At 47.5% G+C, this 25,000-nt stretch overlaps 1 protein-coding gene across 4 annotated transcripts in view; it reads left to right on the forward strand.

Moving 5' to 3' along the window:
* Positions 1–25,000, forward strand: part of adamts18 (ADAM metallopeptidase with thrombospondin type 1 motif, 18) — a 49,440-nt gene that overhangs the window by 18,101 nt on the left and 6,339 nt on the right. For all 4 annotated transcript variants that reach the window (XM_081706432.1, XM_081706431.1, XM_081706433.1 and 1 more), the window contains 15 exons: positions 276–475; positions 812–895; positions 1,193–1,352; positions 2,081–2,186; positions 3,975–4,112; positions 5,706–5,859; positions 7,177–7,272; positions 7,792–7,940; positions 12,668–12,840; positions 14,421–14,551; positions 14,790–14,913; positions 15,148–15,395; positions 19,101–19,221; positions 19,647–19,773; positions 24,451–24,655. In XM_081706432.1, coding sequence (XP_081562558.1) covers positions 276–475; positions 812–895; positions 1,193–1,352; positions 2,081–2,186; positions 3,975–4,112; positions 5,706–5,859; positions 7,177–7,272; positions 7,792–7,940; positions 12,668–12,840; positions 14,421–14,551; positions 14,790–14,913; positions 15,148–15,395; positions 19,101–19,221; positions 19,647–19,773; positions 24,451–24,655 — 2,216 coding nt within the window. The remainder of the gene's footprint in view (positions 1–275; positions 476–811; positions 896–1,192; positions 1,353–2,080; positions 2,187–3,974; positions 4,113–5,705; positions 5,860–7,176; positions 7,273–7,791; positions 7,941–12,667; positions 12,841–14,420; positions 14,552–14,789; positions 14,914–15,147; positions 15,396–19,100; positions 19,222–19,646; positions 19,774–24,450; positions 24,656–25,000) is intronic.

Here is a 25,000-nt window from a genome sequence, read left to right on the forward strand (position 1 = left end):
TGTCTGAGAGCACTGGCCATATCAGCTACAGCCCATCCCCGTCTGAGTGTGTGATCAGATGTAGAAAGTCTGACTGCCTGTGGAGCTGACCATTACCACTGGCAATAACATGGCACGTGCTGTGTGCATTCTCTCCTTTGTAGGAAACAGCTCGTAAAGATTTCCTGATTGGTCAACACCTCCTGCATGTCAGGCAACAGGAGTAGCTGTTAGAATGCTCTCTCTGTCTCACGTTCTTGCCCTCCTTCTCTGTCTCACTCTCTAACTGACCACAGACATGCCCAAGCTGCCCACAGAGGATCGTTTTATCATGCCTGATGAGTTTGAGCAGTCTGGCCGGGTAAAGCGATCCCCGATCACATCGAATAAAGTGGGAGGTCTGAATGTGGAGACTCTGGTAGTGGCCGACAGGAGGATGTTGGAGAAACATGGGAGGGAGAACGTCACCACCTACGTCCTCACGGTCATGAACATGGTGAGATGTCACACCTGCGTCCTCACGGTCATGAACATGGTCTCAGAGACATATAAACATTGCTAGTTTACTGGCTCTAGCAGATGGCTGTGTGTGCGTGTGTGTGCGCGTGCGTGTGTGTGCGCGTGCGTGTGTGTGCGCGTGCGTGTGTGTGCGCGTGCGTGTGTGTGCGCGTGCGTGTGTGTGCGCGTGCGTGTGTGCGTGTGTGCGCGCGTGCGTGTGTGTGTGCGTGTGTGTGCGCGCACGCGTGTGTATGTGTATGTGTGCGTGTGTGTGTGCGTGTATGTGTATGTGTGTGCGTGTGTGTGTGTGGGTGTGTGTGTGTGGTTTTAACAGGTCTCCAGCCTCTTCAAGGATGGCACCATTGGAACAGATATCAACATTGTTGTTGTCAGTCTGCTTCTTCTAGAACAGGACCCAGTAAGACCAAGTTCATTTCAGGTCACATGTATTTCAGATTTGAAATGTACCTTATTCATGTGCAGAAAACAGCTTTCACAGTTTCTTATTGCTGTCTTACTGGATGAAAGAATAATGAGGAGTGTGGTAGTTCAAATTTCCTCTGAGGTCAAGTGGTTTCCTGCTTCCTCTTGGCCTTTTAGTCTTTCTCATTGTCTCCATCATTTGTTTCTCTCTGTGTCTCTCTCTCTCTCTCTCTCTCTCTCTCTGTCCCCCTGTCTCTCTCTCTTTCTGTCTCTCTCTCTCTCTTGTTTGTAGCTGGGCCTGTCCATAAGCCACCATGCTGACCAATCCCTGAACAGCTTCTGCCAGTGGCAGTCAGGACTTCTGGGTAAAAACGGCAAACGTCACGACCACGCCGTGCTCCTGACCGGCCTTGATATCTGCTCGTGGAAGAACGAACCGTGCGACACCCTGGGTAAGACCCCCAATGCCCTGAGTAAGACCCCCAGCACCCACTAAATGGTCCAGGCTCAGTGTGGAGCTCGCCAGGGCTGAGATGGAGCTTCGCTCCGCCTGCATAAAGCCCGATGAAGCCACGCCCCACGTCCCAGTCATCTGGCAGTCTGAGACGTGCACTGAGACGTGAGCCAAACGCACTGAACTCTGCTCTGAAGCACCAAACCACAGGCATCTGCTGCCTGAGATCAAGCTCGGAGAGCCTTTGTTTGGGTTGTATGTGATGTGTAACAACTCACAGATTTGTCTTTGTCTTCTGAGCATAACCTCGGGCTCCGCGGGCGTGGGGGTTAAGTGTCCGTTTGGAAGACAGCGTGCTGACAGTTTAAACAAGCTGGGGCTGTTCCAGCCATGATTGGCTGATTCTCACGTTTGTGTAAACACTGACATGGAAACACACGTGTGCCATCCCTCAGACCCCATGTCAGTGCTTCCCTTATCTCTGCTTGTTTCCTGTCTCTCTGACTTGTCTCTCTGACTTGTCTCTCTGACCTGTCTCTTTTCCTCTGTCCTGTCTCTCTGACCTGTCTCTTTTCCTCTGTCCTGTCTCTCTGACCTGTCTCTTTTCCTCTGTCCTGTCTCTCTGACCTGTCTCTTTTCCTCTGTCCTGTCTCTCTGACCTGTCTCTCTTCCTCTGTCCTGTCTCTCTGACCTGTCTCTCTTTTCCTCTGTCTTGTCTCTTTGCAGGATTTGCCCCCATCAGAGGTATGTGTAGTAAATATCGCAGCTGCACAATAAATGAAGACACCGGTCTGGGCCTTGCCTTCACCATCGCTCATGAGTCTGGTCACAAGTATGATCTCACACATACACACACACACACACACACACACACACACACACACCTCACACCTCACCTTCACCATCACTCATGAGTCTGGTCACAAGTATGATCTCACACATACACACACACACACACACACACACCTCACACCTCACCTTCACCATCACTCATGAGTCTGGTCACAAGTATGATCTCGCGCACACACACACACACACACACACACACACACACACACACGCACACACACACACACACCACCTTCACCATCACTCATGAGTCTGGTCACAAGTATGATCTCGCGCACACACACACACACACACACACACCTCACCTTCACCATCGCTCATGAGTCTGGTCACAAGTATGATCACACACACACAAACAAATATCATCATACACAAACATACATATATACACACACACACACACACACACACACACACTGTATGTAACTGCTTAGTCTAAAGAGCTAAGCACCCTGGCCTGAACCCAGTGTTGATTTGGCATATCGTACTAGTGTGTGTGTTGAGAAATTTATAGAATGTTCTCCTCCTTCATTCTAGTTAATTTTGTTCATCAGTTTATTCCCTGGACATTGTAAAACATGTCTCGGGGTTGATGTTTGCTGGAGAATGCTTGTTGTTTTTGGGCTTTCTGAGCTGCTGCCACACTGGGGAGAGACACAGTATTAACACACATGTTATTACCTCATTCCCTCCATAACCAAGCATTAACCATGCGTGGCACTGCAGGCTAAACTACTCTGTTTGTGTTTAGTTGTTTTCGCTGAGATATGAGGAAGTTTGTACAGGGACAGAACCTTTCAGTTTCACGGAACGTTTTCGCTCCGGTGGGTCTGTGGATGAACTGGAAGGAGTGGCCCTCAGAATGGTGTAAGCGCTCTGGTCAAGTTAAGAAGAGTCATTATGGGTTACGTTTCTTCATGCTAAACAAAGGCCTTCCTTTTCCAACAGCCATTAATCACTGACAAGCTGAGGCTGTGTGATTTCAGACTTGTTATAGTGCAGCTACGCTGGATGCGTCTGCTCTGGTTTGGCAGCAGTCGTGTGTGTTTACTGTGGACCTGGCAACCTTGAGTGTGTGTGTGATGTGTAGTTCTCCGTCGAACAGGATGAGCTGTGGTGTGTTATAGAGGTAAAGTCCCACCTGATTAAGGGTGTGGTTTTATACCTGGGGCTCTACAGTACTGTAATAGGCTCTGTGGGTAACGCGTCTCTCTCACTCCGACTATCCTTTTCTCTCGCTCTATCCCTCTATCCTTTTTTCCTTCTCTCTCCCTTGCTCTCAAATTCAAATTTCACATTTCAAATTCAGGTTGCTTTATTGGCATGAGTGGTAGCTAATTAACAACCGTTGCCAAATTGATGAAGTGATCAAAAGTGATAAAATTGAGTTGAGAATGAGAAAAATTAAAAAGAAGCAAAATACAAATTTTATACACACACACACACACACACACACAGACACACACGCACATGCACGCACACACACTCACTCACACACCTACTGTACTCTCTTACATACTCCCTTACACACACACACACACACACACACACACACACACACACACACACACACACAAATGCTTTAATACATAAGTGATAGTTAAATAAATAAATATGTGTATGTTTTTAGTGAGTGTATGAAGTCTTGTGTGAAGTGTGTGTATATTTGGTGCCTGAGCAGAGAAAGTGCTGCACTGACTGTATCCGTTCTTCTCTGGGCCAGTGTTTCTTATGCTCTTATTCTCTCTCTCTCACTCTCTATCCCCCCCAGTTTTGGTATGGTCCATGATGGGGAAGGCAACCCCTGTAGGAAGGCAGAGGGTAACATTATGTCTCCTACATTGGCTGGAAATAACGGCGTGTTCTCCTGGTCAGCCTGTAGCCGCCAGTACCTCAGTCGCTTCCTGGGGTAAGTTCTGTCCTACACACACACACACACACACACACACACACACACACACACACACACACACACACACACACACACATACACACCAATTACAGCAAGAGGCCTTAGACCCAGTGTGCATATTAATATGCTTTCAGACAGAGGTCCTTCATCAGCGGTGCTGTGCTTGTGAAGTTCTGGGAGGAGGAACCCGTTAAATTAATTAAAATAGAAGTTTAAATAATCTTAACATTTACACATACCTTATCGCAGGTGTAAATTCTACCAAAACAAATTTGATCGATGGGAAAATGAAATACATATTGGTTTATAGATTATAGATACCCCTTTGATCAGTTTGAATTTGATTTATGACCACCTCCTATCCACAGATTTACAGCACAGCACAGTCGTAATTTACAAGCATGTAATGGATGTTCTGAGATATTAATAGATAATAGATAACTAATAAATTAATAGATAACAGAAATATTCGACTACAGGCTCATTTCGAAACTTGGTTGGTGACAGTATTCCAGTCACCCACGTGCAGTGCAGTAAGCAGCATTATGCAGACACATCAACACTTATGTGCAGTTGCCAGCACAGCTGAAGTACTGACATCTTTAAACTTGGAGGGAGAAGCTAAACTAACGTTTTAAAATGAAATTGAGTTTATCGCAGCTAGTCGATCAGATAGTATATCAAATTGAGACAGCTATAGGTAGAACACACAAAATAACTAACATTACATTAATAACATACATTTGATACCATAACTTACATTAATAATAACTAATATTGCCTTTCCATCATTAACGTTTGCTAAGGTTGCTGACCGTTCACTGATAAAGTACCATTAAAATATTGAGTTTGAGAGCCCGTTTGAACAGTGAAACAGTTCCATTCCACGGCAGAACAGAATAAAGACACATGAAAGAGATGGAGGCTGTGAGCAGTCCACGTTACTGTAAACACTGTCTCGTTTTGTAATAAACAAACACCTTAACTATAAACACACACACACCTTACCTAGTATGACACACACCTTAACTAGTATGACACACCACTTAAGGTGTGTGTGTCGTACTAGTTAAGGGAAGTTCATGTAGCACAGAAAGAAAGCGCGAGCGATTTCCCTACGTGTCGAGATCGTGCGCGTGATGTTTCCTCTTTGTGCCAGATAGCGTTACTGATTGGCCACAGAGACTGAAAACGTCATTCCCTGCGACGGTGTTTTGATCTACTGTGACTTTACGTGCTACTAATTAAGATACACCCTAAGTTTCTGTGGTGCAACCAAAATTCTAATGAAAATGTCATTAGTTTAAAACTAACTACTCCCATCGTAAAGTTTAGGATGAACTTATGATGGAACTCGCGTTCGGATGGTGTGATTGGCTGCAGGTCTTTTTCTTTGAGTTTCCTAACTTCATTGCTGCAATAACTGGCATACAGAACCATTAGCATTAAAAAATCACTGCAAACAACAAATCTTTAATTCTTTTAAAGATTGTGTGCGTGTGTGTGTGTGTGTGTGTGTGTGTGTGTGTGTGTGTGTGTGTGTGTGTGTGTGTGTGTGTGTGTGTGTGGGGGTGTGTTTGTTATTTACAGCACAGCGCAGGCCTCCTGTCTAGGTGATGAACCCAAGCTGATTGGCCAGTATCGGTTCCCTGAGCAACTTCCTGGGCAGTTGTACGACGCTGACACACAGTGCAAGTGGCAGTTTGGCTCCAAGGCTCAGCTCTGCAGCCTGGACTTTGTGAAGGTATTCAATGATGTCCTTACAAGTCTGTTAGGATACTTTGCAAAGGTATTCGATGATGTCCTTACAAGTCTGTTAGGAGACTTTGGGAGTGTATCCAACACTAAACCTACAGTGGTCTTACACGTCTTTTAGCAGACATGCATGTCACATCACATGTCACATAATGAATTACACTGGAAGCACTTATATCACCTTTGTTAGAACAGAAAATCTCAGCTGCCTGTCAATGAATTCAGGTTTGCAGATTTGGCCACTGCACGCTATCTGACAAATGCCAACTGTTATTACCTCATTAGTTGGACTCAGAAATCGAAATGTGGATCTTGCATGTTCAGATGATGCATTACTATAAACAGGCCCCTTTAGAGATATTTTCCTGCCCAGACCTCATGCCTGTAACATCCCTGAGGCAGGTCAAATTTATGATCAGATGGGATATTGTGAATTGCAGGATGTGTTTGATACTTTAGTGTTGGCCCTTCCTGTATGCAGTCAGTGATGTTCCATTTAGAGACTCGTTAAAAACTCCCTGAGAGAAATATCTTCACTTAAAGGGTCCTCTGCTTTTGCTGGCGGTCTTGCGCTCCACCGTCCTCAGCCAGTGCATCCGAACTGCTTTGGTGGAGTGTTTCCCCCCAGTCTGAGCCACACAGTCATTCAGGGCTGCAGTGGAGGAAGGACTTCAGCCTCTGTTGGAATGCTCAGCACGGAGAGTTGCATTGATATGGAGATGTTGTGTGCAAGACAGAGGCCCTTCAGAGAGGGCGCGAGAGCTGGAGCTCAGTAAACAGGCCTGCCGGATCGTCCATTCTACCTCCGTCTCTTATGCGCCCCTCCCCCGGGCCCTCACATTCTTAAACGTGAGCTCGGCAGAAAGGCTGCCGTACATCTTAATTTGGCAGCAGCACGTCCGACATCATTCGTTGTTTTTGTTTTTCTTTCTGCTGCGTGTTGAGGGTCCTCATGACGCACCGCGGGCGGTTATTAGCAGCGGTGCCGGATTAGCGTGGTGAGGGACCTCTCACCCAGCTGGGCTTGACTGTGTGTCATGCACACTGAGCCAGAGGCTAAGCCCATCTCCACATTTCACTCCCACTTCATCGTGGGGGGAAAAAGCGAATGCTACTGTAGTATTGCAACATCCATAATGTTTCCTTCAGGGTATCGCAAGGTTTGCTATGGATATGCTTTTCTCTGATTGCTGGGGTAGATGATTGGTATGTACTTTGGTTATGGTTGGGCTGGAGTACAGAGGTGCATGCTGGGGTGGGGCGGTGGTGATGGACAGATGAACGATGTGTTTGTGCTCTGTTCAAGGACATCTGCAAGTCACTGTGGTGCCATCGGGCAGGGCACCGGTGCGAGACCAAGTTCATGCCCGCTGCTGAAGGCACCGTCTGTGGGACAGACATGGTGAGAGAATGGGTGACTCCACAGAGTGCACTGATGCTACTGCACTGCACAGACACTTGGAGCCAAAAACATAACCTCAGTGAAACAGAATGACTGTGTCCCTCTCTTGCAGTCTGTCTCTCTGTCTCTCTGTCTCTCTCTCCTCTTCAGCTGCATACACACCTGCAGGACTAATTTCCTAATAGTGTGGACGTGGAGCTCTCCTCACTGTTTCTGCTGTGTAAGCTGATCGTGTGTGAGGGTGTGAGGTGCTGATGTGTAAGAGTGTGTGAAGTGGAGGAGTGTGTGATGTGTACTGGTGTGTGTGCCTTGGCTCCACTTAGTTCTGCTCTCCAGGTGGTACTGGGCCTTGTGCTAAACCAGCCCACTCTAAGATCGTTTCACAGATACACTCTCTCACATTTACCCCAGATACACTCTTTCCACTTACACACACCACACACACACACACACACACACACCATTTATAAGTGGTGCTCTGTCTAATCTGCCTTGTCATGTGTCGTCCCCATGTTGCAGTGGTGTCGGAAAGGACAGTGTGTGAAGTTGGGCGATGGGGGTCCCAAGGCGGTCCACGGCCAGTGGTCCAGCTGGTCGGAGTGGTCCGACTGTTCCAGGACCTGCGGGGGAGGGGTCATGTACCGTGAACGCTCCTGTAACAGTCCCAGGTAACCATCTCAGCCAATAGTATGTCAGCACTCCCACCCTGCAACAGTCCCAGTTAATTTTCCCAGCCAATAGCATGTCAGCACTGTCCCTGACCTCAGCTAAGGTGAACACCCACTGGAGGAGAGGAACTAACTAACTGTATATTGGTATATTTGACAGCTTCTTTCTGTGTGTATGTGTGTGTGCATTTGTGTGTGTATTCATGTATGTGTGTGTGTGTGCGTCTGTGTGTGTATTCATGTGTGTGTTTATGTTTGTGTATTTGTGTGTGTGTGTGTGTGTGTGTGTGTGTGTGTGTGTGTGTGTGTGTGTGTGTGTGTAGCCTGGCTTATCACATATAACTGGTCTGTATTTGGAGATTGCAAACCCTATTCACTGCACTGTTGAACACACACACTGGTTAAGAACTTACATATATTAGAAATCTATTGTTTTATATTATACACATTGCTATTGTCAGTTATATAGAGCCTTTATGGAGAACCCTGGTCACTTTATAAAAATAAATCAGAGACACAAAAGCTTGTGTACTAAGTGTTAGAAGGATGGGAGAGTAGAGATGAAAGAACAGTTGCAGCTCACGCAAAGGTTGAAACAGCTGCATTGTTATATCATCACTAAACACTCACACATTTTCATTTCATAGTACTTTTACTTAGATCCAAGCATATTTGAATCAGTTTACCTTTTTGTGATATTTTTAGCATGTAGTTTATTTGTTTCCTTTATTGTGTTTCGTTTTGTGCTGTTGCTGACAGCACCTGGTCTGCTTTTCGGTTGACCTTTATTTCATTATAATGCCACAGTTTCTCAGAAAGAGTCCAAACTGCAGGCCAGCCGCTCCTGTGCTGATAGACGCTGGTTGCTCGGAGACGCTGGGAGGTGTTTTTCACCTGACGGTGATGTTGTCTTTGGCAGTCCACTTCTATCAGAGTCGTCGTACTCTGAAGAAACATTGACGATGACGATGGTTTCCGGCTACTCCAGGGGGCACTCTGTCCTGGTGGGTTTTATGGTTTATGGTTCCTCATCAGTACTGGGCTCAGGTGGCATCTCACCACAGATCATGGAACATTTTCATAGTACAGTGGCCGTTTATGCTGGACTAAAGGCAGAATAAACTCCAGTTAACAGTTGAGCGCAGAACACAGGAGTGTTGTTTGTGTGTGTGTGTGTGTGTGTGTGTGTGTGTGTGTGTGTGTGTGCGTGCGCACATGTTTGTTTTACCATCTTTGTGAGGAACAAATTTCCCCACAATAGGAAAGCACAGACATTTTGAGATATTTTATTGATGAAAAATGATATTTAATACAAAATAAATGTAAAAAATGTATTTTTTTAGTAACCAAGGTTGTGGTTAGAGCTTCATTTAGTTGTTGCCACAACAGTGAATGCATTTCCAAAGGTTGTTTCGTCTTGCCAGTGAACAGACAGCTTTTCTGAAAACTTGAATGTGTGAACATGATGGTGAACTTGAACCAATGTGTGTCCTGTCGGTCAGTGTGCTTCTGCTTCTTTAGGTGTGAGGGGCCCGTCTTGCTGAGTCTACCGATCAGATCCATAGATTAAGGTTTGGTGTGCTGGACCGTCTGTCTGCCTTGGAGCTGATAACTGTTTACACAACCCTTTGCATACTGATCCACATTTTTGTTAAGACCTGTTCTAACCAGATCCAGTGCCACCAGATACTCCCCTTAATGATCTGATGATTATCAGTAAAAAGTGCAGCGCTGTTGTGATGTTGTTCTTTGGCACTAAGGGAGGGGCATGTCATACCAGAGATGTTTCCCGTTGCTACAGCGATTTAGGACTACCCTTCACGTTTGTTTGTTTTTGGAGCCTGGTGCAGCATGGTACCCTGATCTGACACAGGAATGCGTTTCATCTGAGGGTTAAACCATTGTGAAGCTTGGTTTGATGGACAGCCTGCCGTTATATCGCACTGTCATCAGCCACAACAGAACAGCTGTTTCAGGAGGGAAGCAGTTTCTATCCGAGCGCGGAGTTTACCATGTCATGTAGTCAGAGGCTGTAGTCTGAAAGGGGAAATCCCACTGATCTATAATAACAAACTTGTTTTCTTGTTCCTTATTAGAGATCGGTGGGAAACCCCCATTATCCAGCTCTCAGGCTCTGAAACATATAATCACACTGAAATAATTTAGCATGTCATTAAAGACAAAGACAAAGGTGAAATCTCCCCTGACAGGACAAGGTTCCTGCTAGATGTCCGAGTGCTGCTAAATGGACTGCTTTGACAGGCCAGTGAGGCACGAGTGAGACTCTTAGTGAGTGTGCGTGCAATAGTGCTCAGTGAGTGAGTGTGTAATAGTGTTCAGTGAGTGTAAGTGCAATGGTGGTCAGTCAGTGTGTGTGTAACAGTGGTCAGTGAGTGTATGTGTAACAGTGGTCAGTGAGTGTATGTGTAACAGTGGTCAGTGAGTGTATGTGTAACAGTGGTCAGTGAGTGTATGTGTAACAGTGGTCAGTGAGTGTGCGTGTAACAGTGGTCAGTGAGTGTGCGTGTAACAGTGTTCAGTGAGTGTGCGTGTAACAGTGTTCAGTGAGTGTGCGTGTAACAGTGTTCAGTGAGTGTGCGTGTAACAGTGTTCAGTGAGTGTGCGTGTAACAGTGCTCAGTGAGTGTGCGTGTAACAGTGCTCAGTGAGTGTGCGTGTAACAGTGCTCAGTGAGTGTGCGTGTAACAGTGCTCAGTGAGTGTGCGTGTAACAGTGCTCAGTGAGTGTGCGTGTAACAGTGCTCAGTGAGTGTGCGTGTAACAGTGCTCAGTGAGTGTACGTGTAACAGTGTTCAGTGAGTGTGTAATAGTGCTCAGTGAGTGTACGTGTAACAGTGTTCAGTGAGTGTACGTGTAACAGTGTTCAGTGAGTGTGTAACAGCGTTCAGTGAGTGTACGTGTGGGGTGGTGAGTAATAGACAAAATTGGAGAATGAAATTGCTTTTGTAACTCTTTGCTTGGGTCAGGGTCAGTGAAGTGGAACACCTCCTACAGTTCTGTGTGTCTTTGCTTTGTGTGTGGAAAGTCTCTCTCTCTCTCTCTCTCTCTCTCTCTCTCTCTCTCTCTCTCTCTCTCTCTCTCTCTCTCTCTCTCTGTCTCTGTCTCTGTCTCTCCCTCTCCCCGCTCTCTGATCATCCTACAAGTGCTCAACTGAAGAATGACTTTTAAGAGCTTTTGGAAGTCTCATCTGTCATCTTTGTGAGCAGACATGTGTTACACACACACACACACAAGCACACAAGCACACATGCACATATGTATATGCACACATACACACACATAGACACAAACACACACACAACCTGTGAGGTCTTGTTTGTGGGATGGTGACCCACTTTCAAACACACTCGCTCTCTACACACTGGCCTTCTCTAACTGGGAGCTCACGGGCCATCTTTCACCACACACTGGGTTCAACTCACCACACACTGGGCTCATCTCTCTAAACACGAGGTTCATGTCCTCTTCACGTGGAACACTGCGCATCCCCATGTTTACGAGAGATGGGTTGTGCTCACGTGTGCTTTACCCAGAGTGCCACAGCGGACCAGCCAGGGCACGCTGACTGCCGCCTGAGAGCTCATTTTTAAACCTCTTCACCTGTGGATGATGTGGGCCCTTTGCAGTATCCTTGGCAGATGCCTGTTCAGAATTGTCTGTGTTTATCCTAATGTGGTCCAGGACCTCTGCATAACATCCTGCTGATGATGTCACCAGTTTGTTTGTTTAGGTTGTTACGTTTGGTTTTGGTAGAGAATGTTAAACTCTGTAGCAGATCGTCCTCAGAGCTGTCCTGACTTTACCCGCACATCAACCGAGCAGACAGGTGGTTTTGCACTCTGAACACTGTAGTCGTCCAAAAGAAAGAAAATGAAAAGTGTGAAAATGTCATAGCAGATCCAAGTGCAAGAGTAGAGGACTGGACACATTCTTCAGGACACGAGATCATCCAGCACCTTGTCCTGCAGACGGGCAGACCACAGCAAGACAGTTTTAAAGTAAAAGACACCCGTTAGAGGAGGAAGCAGTACTGGAACACATGAAACTAACAGGCGATCCTGGAACGTTCACATGAGAAATGCATTTAGTGGACTGAAAAATTTGATGGACTGACGTACACCTGTATTCATCACAACACGTCTTTTTTCTTCCATAAAATGTCATTATATTTCATGGTAATGTGTGCTTTTCGTGTGTGTGAGTCTGCCTACTGTGTGTGTAGACACAGTCGCCTCTCATAGCCACGCAGTATGGAAGTTTTGTTAAGGAACAAGGCCCATGGAAATGCACGATGCTGCTTAGGCTGCATTTCGGTCTGTGGGCACATTTTAGTGTCTCACCACATCCCTGTCCACTTGTGCGGTGTCCAGCGTGGCCATTTACGGTGGTGCAGTGGAAACTTCTGCCATTAATGAAATGTCCCTGACACAGACAGAACAAAACGACCGAACCGGTTTAAAAGCAGTTAGAGGTCCTTGCTTTTCTTTTTTGTTATCATTTTTTTTCTCCTCTGACATCTTTATAAAAATGTCCTAAAGTAAAAAGAGATTTAGTTTTTACTGTAACACAGTAGCATAAACGTAGGAGTCTTCTGATACAGGAATCTCTCTTCCTTTTGTTTGTCGACCACTTGCTCAGGAGTGTATGTGTGTGTGTGTGTGATGTTTGCAGTGTTAAGTGCGCTAATCACCACTTCTCCCTCCCAAAGCCCACAGCACAGTGGACGTTTTTGCCAGGGAGCCGGCCGCCTGTACCAACTGTGTAACGGCGATCCGTGCCAGGACGGCTCGGCCAGCTTCCGCGCACAGCAGTGCGCCGAGTACAATGGCAGGCCCTTCCGCGGCTGGTACTACCGATGGAAACCCTACACCAGGGTGGAAGGTACGGCAGCTCTGTGGCGAAGGAACTCTGACTGGGCAGTGCGCCCAGGCGCCTCCGTAGAGCCTGTGGTCCAATGAGACACAGATGTTTAGAAGGGACTCGGGATCAGGTGGAGGTTGTTGATTTTTGTGTATACTCGTCTTGGCAACGGCGTGGAGGGTTTTGAACATGGAAACAATCGTGTTTGTTTTCCGGGAAAAGGTCAGTGCCGTCGCAGAAGTCGTAGCTTTGTCGTCTCAGTGCTTTCTGATGCATGACTGCACGAACCACAGACGAGACGTGTGGCCACTCGTGAGACGTTAGTGGAGCAAAGCTGGATTAGTGGGATGGATCTCAGGGGAGGGATTTACCTCTGACACACCAAGACACGGAGAAAGGGAGAGACAGAGTGAGGGAGGAAGAGAGACGGAAAAATGAGAGTGAGAGAGACAGGCTTAGAGAAACGGAGAGTGGGAGAAATAGAGTTGAAGGAGAAATGAGAGAAAGTCAGAGAGCGTAAAGAGCATAAAGAGAGCGTGTAAATTCAGAGAGCATAAAGAGAGAGCGTAAAGTCAATATTGTTCGTTGTCAGTAAGACAGATTGTCCTCATGTCAGAATGACAGACTGTCCACACACGGTTTAGTGGGATGGCAGTTGGGCACTTAATGCCCTCAGCTCTGCCTAACTGTCCTGTAAACCTTTAAGACTGAAGGGAAAATGACAGAAAAACAGTCTTTAATTTATGCGTTTTTTTAAGCGATGTGACCTCTTAATGCAAGGTAGTGGAATGTAGATGGTGTGACATTGCCAGGATCTCTTGAGAAACTGGTGAGAAGTTGGGTAAGACAGGATGAACAGGCAGAGCCAAACATGTTGCGCCCCCTACTGTTGGGTTCCAGAGCACGCCCAGACTTCTCGTCTGCCTGCTGCGTAATCAGGACACAGCTGACGTGCTTCCACTGCTTGGGAGTGTAGACCCTCAAGTTTCACAAGGTCGGTTGGTGTCCTGCGCTGTTTGGATTCTGTTATGTTTGGTTGTTTCACAGGAATAATACAAAAGATTGATCCCACAGAGGCTTGACTAGTTTGCAGCCCGTAACCCCCTCTCTGGGGTGTATGTTTAAACGGACCTGCTCTTAGCTGTGTGGCCTGGGCCCTGGTCTGTGTTCTAGGCTCAGTGGGGCGCTCAGAGTCCTGCAATCTGCCGTTAGGGGTCCATTTGTTGCTACATGTCAGGCTGTAGTCTTGGGTATGTACTGCTCTAGTTAGGGTGGCGTATTCTGGTCTTTCCACTCTGGTGTTCTTTGGTTTGATCTTGCTGTCACACACACACACAAAGCAGAGCACACTAAAACAGTACAGAATTAACACTGTATTTATGAGATTGGTTTCTCAAGATGTGTATAATCAGGTGCAGGTCGCTCAGACATCAGCTGATTGGTGTCAGGATTGTCTATTCAGTCTCTTAATGCGCTCTCTCTCTCTCTCTCTCTCTCTATGTGTGTGTGTTTGTACACCATATGCAGTGCTACAGTATAAAGAGCACTGTACTAATACGAAACGCTGTAACCCAGAAGCATGTCGTCTCTCTCTTCTCCAGAGGAGGACGTCTGTAAGCTGTACTGCATCGCTGACGACTTTGACTTTTTCTTCGCCATGGCCAGCAAGGTGAAGGATGGCACGCCCTGCTCCGATCACAAACCGGACGTCTGTATCGACGGGATTTGTCAGGTATGCTGTGGAAACTGAGTTTTAAAATTGTATTACTTTGACGTGAACCTTGTGCCGTGTTGTCTTATGTTACACTGTTAAATTGCTACGCTGTGTTTCAGTGTGTTTGAGTGTGGGGTTGTGTTACGCTGTGTGTGGTGGTGTGTGTTTACCTTGTGTACAGTAAGTCAGTGTTGGAGTTGATGGTGTGCATGTACAGAAGCTCCATCCTAATCAAGCTTCTCCTCACTCCCTACAGCCGGTGGGCTGTGACCAGGTGCTGGGCTCCGGGGCAACTCTGGATATATGTGGTGTGTGTAAAGGAGACAATTCCACCTGCAAGTGGTACAGTGGGCAGTACACACTCCAGCACACGGCCGACGGTGAGGGCCCAGACTGGGCCAGAGTGCTGGGTTCTGATGGGGGGGGTGCTGGGTTCTGATGGGGGGGGGTTCTGATGGATTTATCTCAGTGATGGATTCACCATGAAACTCAGCAAGAAACTCTAGAGTGCCAAAGTCTTTATTGTTAGAGGACATGTTGAGGGCAGAACTAAAGAGATTTTTTTATTACTGTCTCATAGCCATGTCTTCCTCGCTCTCTCTCACACTCTCCAGAGTACTACCCCATCGTAACCGTGCCTGTTGGAGCTCGTACTATCCGGATACAGGAGACAGAGATCTCCACCAGCTACCTAGCCGTCCGAGGGGTGGAGAGCAACACCTACTACCTGACCGCAGACTGGACAGTGGACTGGCCGGGCAAATTCCACTTCGCCGGCACCGTATTCCACTATCAGCGCTCACACAATGTGCCAGAGAGCCTGGAGACAGTGGGACCCACCAACGAGACCCTGCGCTTTGAAGTGAGTGGCCCTCACACTCGAGAGTGACAGGGAGTGACATAGAGGGACTGGGGTGACCGGGAGTGACAGAGTGACAGGGCTCAGTTAGGTGGCGGACTGGGGAAGGGGAGAGAGAGAGAGAGAGAGAGTGAGTGAGTGAAAGTGACTGACGGAGAGAGAGTACATGTGGCATATGTTCAGTTCAGGACTGTTGGTTATGCCACCTGTACCAGTCACGAGCCTGGCACTGAACTCTGACCTGAGAGACTGTGGAGAGAGGAAGAGCATCACAGACAGCGTTCAGTCATCTCTCCACCTCTACCTCTCTCCATCCCTCCATCTCTCCAGCTGTACAACTCCAAATCAGGGTAAACGGCTTCAGAGACAGAGTCGTTTGAAAGCTGAATTTAACTAAGGACGCCCACACAGCTGTGCGACCAGAGGAGTGTGTAGGAGGCCTTGCCCACTGCCTCTGTGTTAACAGTCTTTAACCACATAGCATTTGGCACTGCAGCAGTTCTCTGTGTGAGTTCTAGACATGTTCACGTTTCACACTTAGCCACTGTTCACTCTTAGCCAGAGCTCACTCTTGCCATGTTCACTCTTAGCCAGAAGTCAGTCTTTCCATGTTCACTCTCGTCGAGTTCACTCTCGTCATGTTCTCTCTCATCATGTTCACTCTCATCATGTTCACTCTTGTTGTCATGTTCACTCTTAGCCATAGTTCACTACACAGACTGCTAACTGTCATCTGGTTTGATCCACTTTGTTCGTCACCTTTACATAACATCAGTGTGCCATTTCTTATGAAATGAGTTCTCTCTGTCTCTCTCTGTCTCACTGTCTCTTTCTCTGTGTGTCTCTCTGTGTCTTTCTCCTCTCATTGAGGTGGCCTGTGGTAGCAGGTAACTGATTTGCAGATGAGATGCATTAATCTGTTACTATGCTCCATAATTACAAACATTATATGGTGGTAGTGGGGAGTGGTTGAGATTATGAGATTAAATATTAAGATTAAAAGATTAAGATTTCTCAGTTCAACTCAGAGAATCAGCGAATCAGGGGGCCTCACGTTTTTGCAAATGAAAAGGCAGTGGGGGGGGGGGCAGAGTGAGGCAGTGATGGAGAGAGTGAGAGAGAGAGTGAGAGGGAGATGTTTTGAATATTCTCTGCTTGTCTCTGCTTCTACCCCTCTCTGACTCAGTGAGACACACTTAGCAAAATAAATCTGGACAAATAAATCAGGAAGAACAGGAAGACAGTTGCTGCTGTGACCTGGTCCAGACATAGCAGGCCGGCTCTGTCTGAAACACTGGAACAGATTCATTCAGGTGTTGGCATTCTTGTGGCACAGTTTGGTCAGGAGGCCCAGAGTGTCTGCTCCAAGCTGGAGATACTCCTCCCTGGGGGAGCGCGTGTCTGGAGGTACTCCTCCCTGGGGGAGCCTGTGGCAACTGGCACGTGACAATACCTCGTACAATGCCCTAATCTAGTAGTTAACTGTAGCTCCCACAAGGCACAACACTCTGTCTGTGTGTGTGTCTGTGTGGGTGTGTGTGTGTGTGTGTGTGTGTGTGTGTGTGTGCTCAGACTGAGGGAGAGAGGCCGTTACACAAAAGGACTGACGCGCACACACACACACACACACACACACACACACGCACACTTGTCCAGTCTTCCAAGGCCAGTCTGCTATGGTATTTGGACAGAGAGCATTAAAGTGTTAGAGAGGAAGTGCTGTCCTGTCGCATATGTAGGTAAGTAAGGCTGAAACTGTATCCTTGCTCTATCAGAGTCCTGTGCGGGACTACAGGACTTCCCACACTTGTCCTGAATCACTCCTCAGCCCCCTCCTTCATGTTGCCTCATGTTGTGTCTGACCCTGTGCTCTTGTGCAAATGGACAGTAGAACCCCTCAGATTCTGGACCATTCTGTGCATGTTGACCAGCCATAAATTTGGGCTTTGGAGAGGCTAACATGCAGGGCTTCTCTGGAGCTTTTCTCTGTTAGTCTCTCTCTCTCTCCTTGTCCTTCTCTCTCACCCTCTCCCTCCCCTTTCTTACTCCCCTCCTCTCTCTCTGTCTCTCTCTCTTTTTCTTTCACTCTCCTCCTCTCTCACTTTCTCTACCATCGTGTTTCTCTTTTCTCTCTGTCTGTCCTTCTGTCTGTCCATTTGTCCCAGGTCCTTCTCCTCACGGTTAACACCCTCGTTAGTAAACCTATAGCACCCTCGTTAGTAAACCTATAGCACCCTCGTTAGTAAACCTATAACACCCTCGTTAGTAAACTTATAAAACCCTCGTTGGTAAACCTATAGCACCCTTGTTGGTAAACCTATAACATCCTCGTTAGTAAACCTATAGCACTCTTTTTAGTAAACCTATAGCACCCTTGTTAGTAAACCTATAACACCCCCATTAGTAAACCTATAAAACCCTCGTTGGTAAACCTATAGCACTCTCATTAGTAAACCTATAGCACCCTTGTTGGTAAACCTATAACATCCTCGTTAGTAACTCTATAGCACCCCCATTAGTAAACCTATAACACGCTCATTAGTAAACCTACAGCACCCTTGTTAGTAAACCTGATCCCAGTTAAGCTAGCGTAGCGCAGGGCTTTGGTGTGATATTCACCTGCTAATCTGACAGTGCCTCCTGAGGTGGGCTAAACACTAAACACGTGTGTGTGTGTGTGTGTGTGTGTGTGTGTGTGTGTGTGTGTGTGTGTGTGTGTGTGTGTGTGTGTGTGCGTGTGCGTGTAATGCAGCTCAGAGATAATCTCCTTATTTCTCCCTAAGCTCACCACTCGTTTCCGGTTAAAAGTCACCTGAGTTCAGCAGCAGACCACCAGGATGCCACAGTTGATCCTCTGCTCTGCTTTGCCTTGCGGCCAACGTCCCATCCCAAGAGGGAACCTTGGCAACATGGCTGGCCTGCGTGTGTGGTGTGTCTGCATGCACAGCTTCCTCTGACCCAGAATGCAACAGTGAGTCAGCAGGAAGTACATCCTTCCCTCAAAGCCTGATTACAGCTTTGCTGATGCCTCATTGTTCCTGAACTCGCACCCCATGATTTAGTCTGTCATGTGCCGTCATCATGGTCATTGCGCTTATTTTCTATTCACGCTGAAGGGTTGCCAGATAGTGACGAATATCCCCCTTCACAGCGACGGAGTATGAATTAAACTGAGGCTGTGTTCTTTGTGGAGGACTTTTCCGCTGTCACACTCTCCTGACGCCAGCCATGTCTCCAGGGCTTCTGTTTTAATCTGAGTCATTTGGAACTACTCCGGGACCACCCACCTCACTGGTTTAACACACCACTCCATGCAACAGGAACACAAATGATAACACACACCCCAGTGACATCACAAAAATACACAATCGACGGAAAATGCAGAACAGATTCCCAAAAAAAGCCTCAAAGTGGTGTCTGCTAAGTGAACCGTGGCGGCGTTTAATCCGGACGGATACAGGCTTCTACACGGAAGGCTTGTCCATAGTGCCATGTGTGAGCCCTGGGGGAGAGACACTGCAGTGCTCTCTGGCCACCTCCAGCAATGATCCAGCCGCAGCGCAGACGCACACACGCCGTGTTCTTCCACCCTGGGAGGAAAGAAGAGAGGCAGCGCAGTAGAGCTGTGTTTAGATGACCTAACATCCCTCTCTCTCCCCTCCATCTCTCTCTGTCTCATGTCTCCTGTCCTGTCCTGTCTATCCTCAGATTCTCCTGCAGGGAAAGAATCCAGGAGTTTTGTGGGAGTACACCCTCCCCATCCAGGAGAACAAGCCCAATTACACCTGGGCCGTGATCCGATCCAACTGCTCTGCCTCGTGTGCAGGAGGTGTGTGTGTGTGTGTGCTGATCTATATGTTTGTTTGTTTGTGTGTATAACACAGTGAGAGAGAAACTGGCGGCTTTAGTGTGTGTGTGTGTGTGTGTGTGGGTGTGTATGTGGGTTGGTGTGTGTGTGTGTGTCACACAGTCTCTCTGCATGAGTGGGTTTCGGAGGCAGACACACAGCAGTAAGGGCAGGTAGCAGAGGGGGAAATAGAGGAGGGGGCAGAAACTGGGGCAGTACAAGAGGGGGGCAATAGGGGAGGAGGCAGTAACTGAGGGGCAGTAGCAGTGGGGGCAGGAGGTTGTGTGTTCTCTGTTTAGCGGTTGTTTCCTGTTGTCCATGGCTCATCTCTGCATCGCTGCAGTGAGTTCTCCCGCCAAGTGTTGTGTCCAGCTGAGCTGATCTGGCACGTCTCGTCTCTCCCGCAGGGCGTGTGTGGATGAAGGCCGTCTGTCTGCAGGACCAGCGCGCACAGGTCAACGTTTCACTGTGTAGCCCTCACGCACGGCCTGTGCTGACCTTGCAGATCTGCAACACACAGTCCTGCCCAGCTTAGTAAGACACTCAACTTTTCTCTGTGCTGTAGACATGCTGCTCAGAGTGTGTGAATGTTAGCATACAAATTTCTACTGTGCATAACTGATGGCTGTCCCTGTCAAATGGTTCAGCCACTGATCCAGTGGTTTTCTTGGCCAGTGTGTTGCTGCTGCTAGTCAGGGTGTTCCTGTCAGCCACAGTGTTGTGCTTCCATGTTGTTGGGTGAGCTGTGTTTTGTGCTTGGGCCAAAACTTTGTGTGCTATGTAGGCATCGGAGAAGCTCTCCTCTCCTCTCCACACACACACACTCACACACACACACACACACACACACACACACACACACACACACACACACACACACACACACACAGCACACATATATACACACACACACACACACACACACAGCACACATATACACACAGCATATGCACACACATATCACCGAAACACATCTGTGTCTGGGGTATCTGGGCTGTCTGGGGTATCTGGGGAGTCTGGGGTGTTTTCTGGTTGAGCCTGATTCACTGAGCTCTTTGATACTGAACAAAAGCTTCACCCCTCCATTGCTACTGTAACCATGCCCAGTGGTTCACTAACACCTTGAGTGGTTCACTAACACCTTGAGTGGTTCACTAACACCTTGAGTGGTTCACTAACACCTTGAGTGATTCCCTTGCACTTTGGGTGCTTCACTAGCACTCTGAGTGGTTCACTAACACTCTGGGTGGTTCTCAATCATTTTGAAATCCCCCCCTCTCTCGCATGTGTAACTACAGGCCTTGGCATGTTGTAAGATGTCTATTTGTGTGTGTGTGTGTGTGTGTGTGTGTGTGTGTGTGTGTGTGTGTGTGTGTGTGTGTGTGTGTGTGTGTGTGTGTGTGTGTGTGTGTGTGTGTGTGTGTGTCTTGAGGGGCTGCTTAATGGAAATCAGGACCACATGATCATTTCCTTAAAGCAATAAACCCTAACTGGTGTAAAGTCTGACGGATCATCTTAGCAGCAGAACACAGCAGTGAGGCCAAAGAGAGTGGAGTGTGTTTGTGGGTTTGTGTTGGAATGGAATGTATTTCTAGGTTTGTATTGGAGTGTAGCACATTTGTGACAGTGCTGTCTAGCTGTGCTGTCTGTAGTTGTAGGGTGATTGTGTCTTGTTGACTGTATTGCCTGGGCCAGACTGTGCAGACGTCCTGTGCTCTCCCCTGCTGCATGGATCAGAACTGTAACCCCCTCTTCCTGTGGAGGCCACATAGGTCTCTGATTACCAGTACAGATTACCAGTACGCCCAGTCCTCCTTCAGCAATGTCCACGTTCTGCTGACCCAGAGTCTCACCCAGGTCCCTGGGTATCACTTCCACAACATAAGTGCATCCATTGCAAAATTCCGTAGCTTGTTCCCACAATCTGAGACAGATTTGTCCCGCTGGATATGGATCGTAACCATGTCCTGCGTACAGACACCAAGGGAATGGCAGACAGACGAGGCATAAGTGACCCTCCCCCCCCCCCCCCCCCCCCCCCCCGAGCTGGAACTATCCCAGAATATTGAATAACAGACACTGTCTGCAGACCCCCGAAAAGGAATGTTTATTTATTCTTTGAAGTGCTATGGGTATTGATTTATGTAGACTTAAAAGAGGAAAAATGAAAAAAGTGAAAAAAGAGCAGAGATACAGACATGCGCACAGACAGAGAGAGAGAGAGAGAGAGAGAGAGAGAGAGAGAGAGAGAGAGAGAGAGAGAGAGAGAGAGAGAGAGAGAGAGAGAGAGAGGGAGAGGGAGGGAAAAACTCTACTTATCTTTCCAGCAAATTTCTGCTGTGTTGACAGGTTTGTCTGTGTTTTATTGTAGCACGAGCAAGGTTGATAGATCCCGCTTCCCTTTTGGGAGGGAGCTCGTCTAGCCGGCCAGGAATCCAGGAATCTAGGAATCCAGGGCTTGACGAGGGCCCCTGCACTGTGGCCCCTGGCCAGAGCCTGTGTGTTGGGCTGTGGGGGTCCCTTCACAGCTCCTGTGCAGAGCAGTGACTCTCCGGGTCCAGGAGCAGTTGTCTACATTTACCTACATCCAGGAGCAGTCGTCCACGTTCACTCAGGTCCAGGAGCACTCCTCTGTATTTACCCGGGTCCAGGAGCAGTTGTCTGCATTTATTTACATGCATCCAGGAGCAGTTATCTCCATTTACCCACGTCCAGGAGCAGTCATCTGCGTTTACCTGCGTCCAGGAGCAGTCGTCTGTGTTTACCCGGGTCCACTGTCACCACGGAGAAAACATACGCTTACGTTAGAGTTTTACATAGCCCTCGGTACCTTTACCTCTGGCTCTCTATCCCTCTCTCTCTGTCTCTCTCTCCCTTCTCATTTTTTCTCTTTCTCTCTCTCTCTCTCTCTCTCTCTCTCTCTAAGTTCCTGTGTGAGTTTCGCTCCTCTGCATTCAGGACCATGAGGGTGTCTCTCATCCCGCGGTCCAGGCTGGGTGCAGCCCAACACTATCTCCACAGTGTTCTGCAGAGCACAGAACCATCTCATGCTTGGCTGAATGTAATCAGTGATTTGTCCTGCAACCTGGATGTCTGGATTGAATTATTTGCTTTTTTCAGTGTAATTTTTGTTTTGGCTCATTTGGCCACACGTTGGATCTGAACTGAAGAAGGTTAGGACCTTAGCGTGTGGGGATATGTTCTGAATGAGCTGTAGGAATTACAGGCTCGAAGGTGATCTTAGAAATCAACTATTCCATTGTTTCTTGGCATGACGTGCGGTGATGCATTAGTAGTTAAAGCACCAGGGAGCTAATTAAAGGTCCAGAACTCATTCTAGATGTGAGATTTTCATCTTCCGCTTATGTTTGTCAAGAAGAGGACCGATGACATTTAGTTCTAGTCAGAAACAAGTTGAAACATCAGAAGTCAGTCAGTGACACACTATTACACCTCAAAGGTAGAGCAGACATACGTTACAAAGCCTATAGGTAAAGAGTGATGTGGTCAGATAAAGAGTGACCTAGATGGGTACAGAGTGACCTGGACAGATAAAGAGTGACCTGGATAAGAGTGATGGATAGAGCCTAAGTGCACTCCCGTTGCCGTGACCATTTTAGTGTCCAACTTGGCATGAGACACCTTATAAACAACCTGAATATGTGTTTTCACTGAAGATGGATTTATACAAGTACTGTGGCCCTTCAGATGAGCTTGAAGTAACAAAGCCAAAACGCGTCCGTCACGGCCCCTAAAGCGTCACGTTACGTTCCAGTGCTTTACTTCCAGTAGCTCGGATCTCATGGGAGCAGCTGGAAGTGCTGGGGAAAGTTATTCTTGGCAGGTGTGGGAAACGGCCTGAAAAAGGCACACACAGCCCGTGGTGACCGAGGGTCCCTGCAAGGTTACTGTTCCACTTTAAATGTACGGCAAGAAAAAAGTCACTTATTGAAACATTGCAGAAATATGAGCCAAGCGTGACGGAGCTCATCCCCTCCAATTTGTCCTGGCCTTTAAGAGGAAAAGACGTTTAGGTCTGTGTATGGCGTATGGAGGAAACGGTTATCCTCAGAGCGCATTGTGTCTTCTCACGTCTCCCTGCGTTCAGACAGACCGCGCCTGAGGTATGACTCCGACGGCCTATTGGAAAACCTGACTTCACCTACAGCCAAGGGAGGCTGTGAGATGGGGCAGTTTGGTAAGATGGGGTAGTTTGGTGAGAGGTGAGACAGGGCAGTTTGCTAAGATGGGAGAACTCAGAGTTTAAGAGCATCAGATCAGTGTAGAGAAGAGTGTGCCATGCTGTATTGCCAGCAAGACTTCAACTGGGAAGGTGTTCTCAAGACCCTTAACACTCAAGTTGTGTTCAGTCAGAATTTGTAAGTTGCTTTTGATAAAAAGCTTCAGATAAATGTAAATTTGCTTTTTCTCTGGCACTGCAGTTTAAGAGGGGATACCATAATCTATACCTTGGAGGTTTTTGTGAGTGAACATACAACCACAATACAGCTTTTGGACAGCAGAAACCGAACTGCGTCATGGGACCTTTGTGAGCAGTTGTAGGAGATGTTTGAGTTTAGAATGTGCTACACTACCAAATGTGACTAAAGACTTTCCAGTGTACTGCAACACTGGTTCCCACTGCATGTTGGACTGGTGTCTGTACTGTTCCAGCACACTGGAGCCAGGTGGCCCTATTGGGACTCGAACCTTTTGTGGATCAGAGTGAAAACCTGGACTGGCTTAGAGGTTCTGATGGCCTGGATTATCCCTGTTGTAGAGAACTGATCATAGTACACCTTTAGAATCTTCTTTTTGAGTTTGCCTTTCAGTTAGATTTTTTTATTCATTTTTTAAAATCTTGATGGTCCAGTTTTAGAGGCTGAGTGACAGGCAGGGATTGTTGTAACACAGTCAGTGTACAGTCTGTGTGTGTTTGTGTGTGTGTGTGAGAGAGATGAGCCTGGGGACATTTCCTGAGGGAGACATGTTGGGGTATGTGTAGACTGACCTATGATGCAGTTTCCTAGCTCCCCTGCTCTTGACTGTCTACAGGCTACTGGTGTTCGTCTTACATGGACAGGCCAAAGTGTCAGTGGTTTATCGAATATGAGTTTGTGTGTGTGTAATGTCTTTCCTTATGAATATATTGAGATGTTCATGCTCTGTGGTAAGTACTGTACGTCTGATTGGTGTTGCTTGTCCTGCTAGCTGGTGGGTGGGGCCCTGGGCCATGTGCAGTGAGGTGTGTGGAGGAGGACTGCAGAGGCGGGTTGTGAGGTGTCTGAGGAAGAGGATGTACCAGCGGGAGGAAGAGCTTACACCCTCCCAGTGCCCTGCCTCTGTCCCGCCTCAAACACAACCCTGCAACACACAGGCCTGCCCTGCGGAATGGGCTACGGGCTCCTGGTCGCAGGTGAGTTCACACACACACACACACACACACACACACACACACATAGACACATTTGCATGCTTTTAAGTCTCACAGTGTCTTTAGGGTCTTTCTCTTCTCTGTTCCCCTCATCTCCGTTATCTGAAATGGTGTTTATTTTACATCTGTACTGAAACTGTCCACTGTCCTGCTATGCCTTGTGGGCAGAAGTGTGTGCAGTTATACTACCAGTGGAACAGACTGCAGCTCACAGGCTGTGGTTCTGCTGCCCTCTGCTGTTGGAGAAATAGAATTACCACATGAGCCCAACCAGCTCGCGTCACTATTCAGAAAAGTCTGTTCTAGGTAGTATTGGCTGATTCAACC

Source organism: Electrophorus electricus, chromosome 23, assembly GCF_041902795.1.
Source record: "Electrophorus electricus isolate QZ-2024a chromosome 23, ASM4190279v1, whole genome shotgun sequence".
Taxonomy (NCBI): Eukaryota; Metazoa; Chordata; class Actinopteri; order Gymnotiformes; family Gymnotidae; genus Electrophorus; species Electrophorus electricus.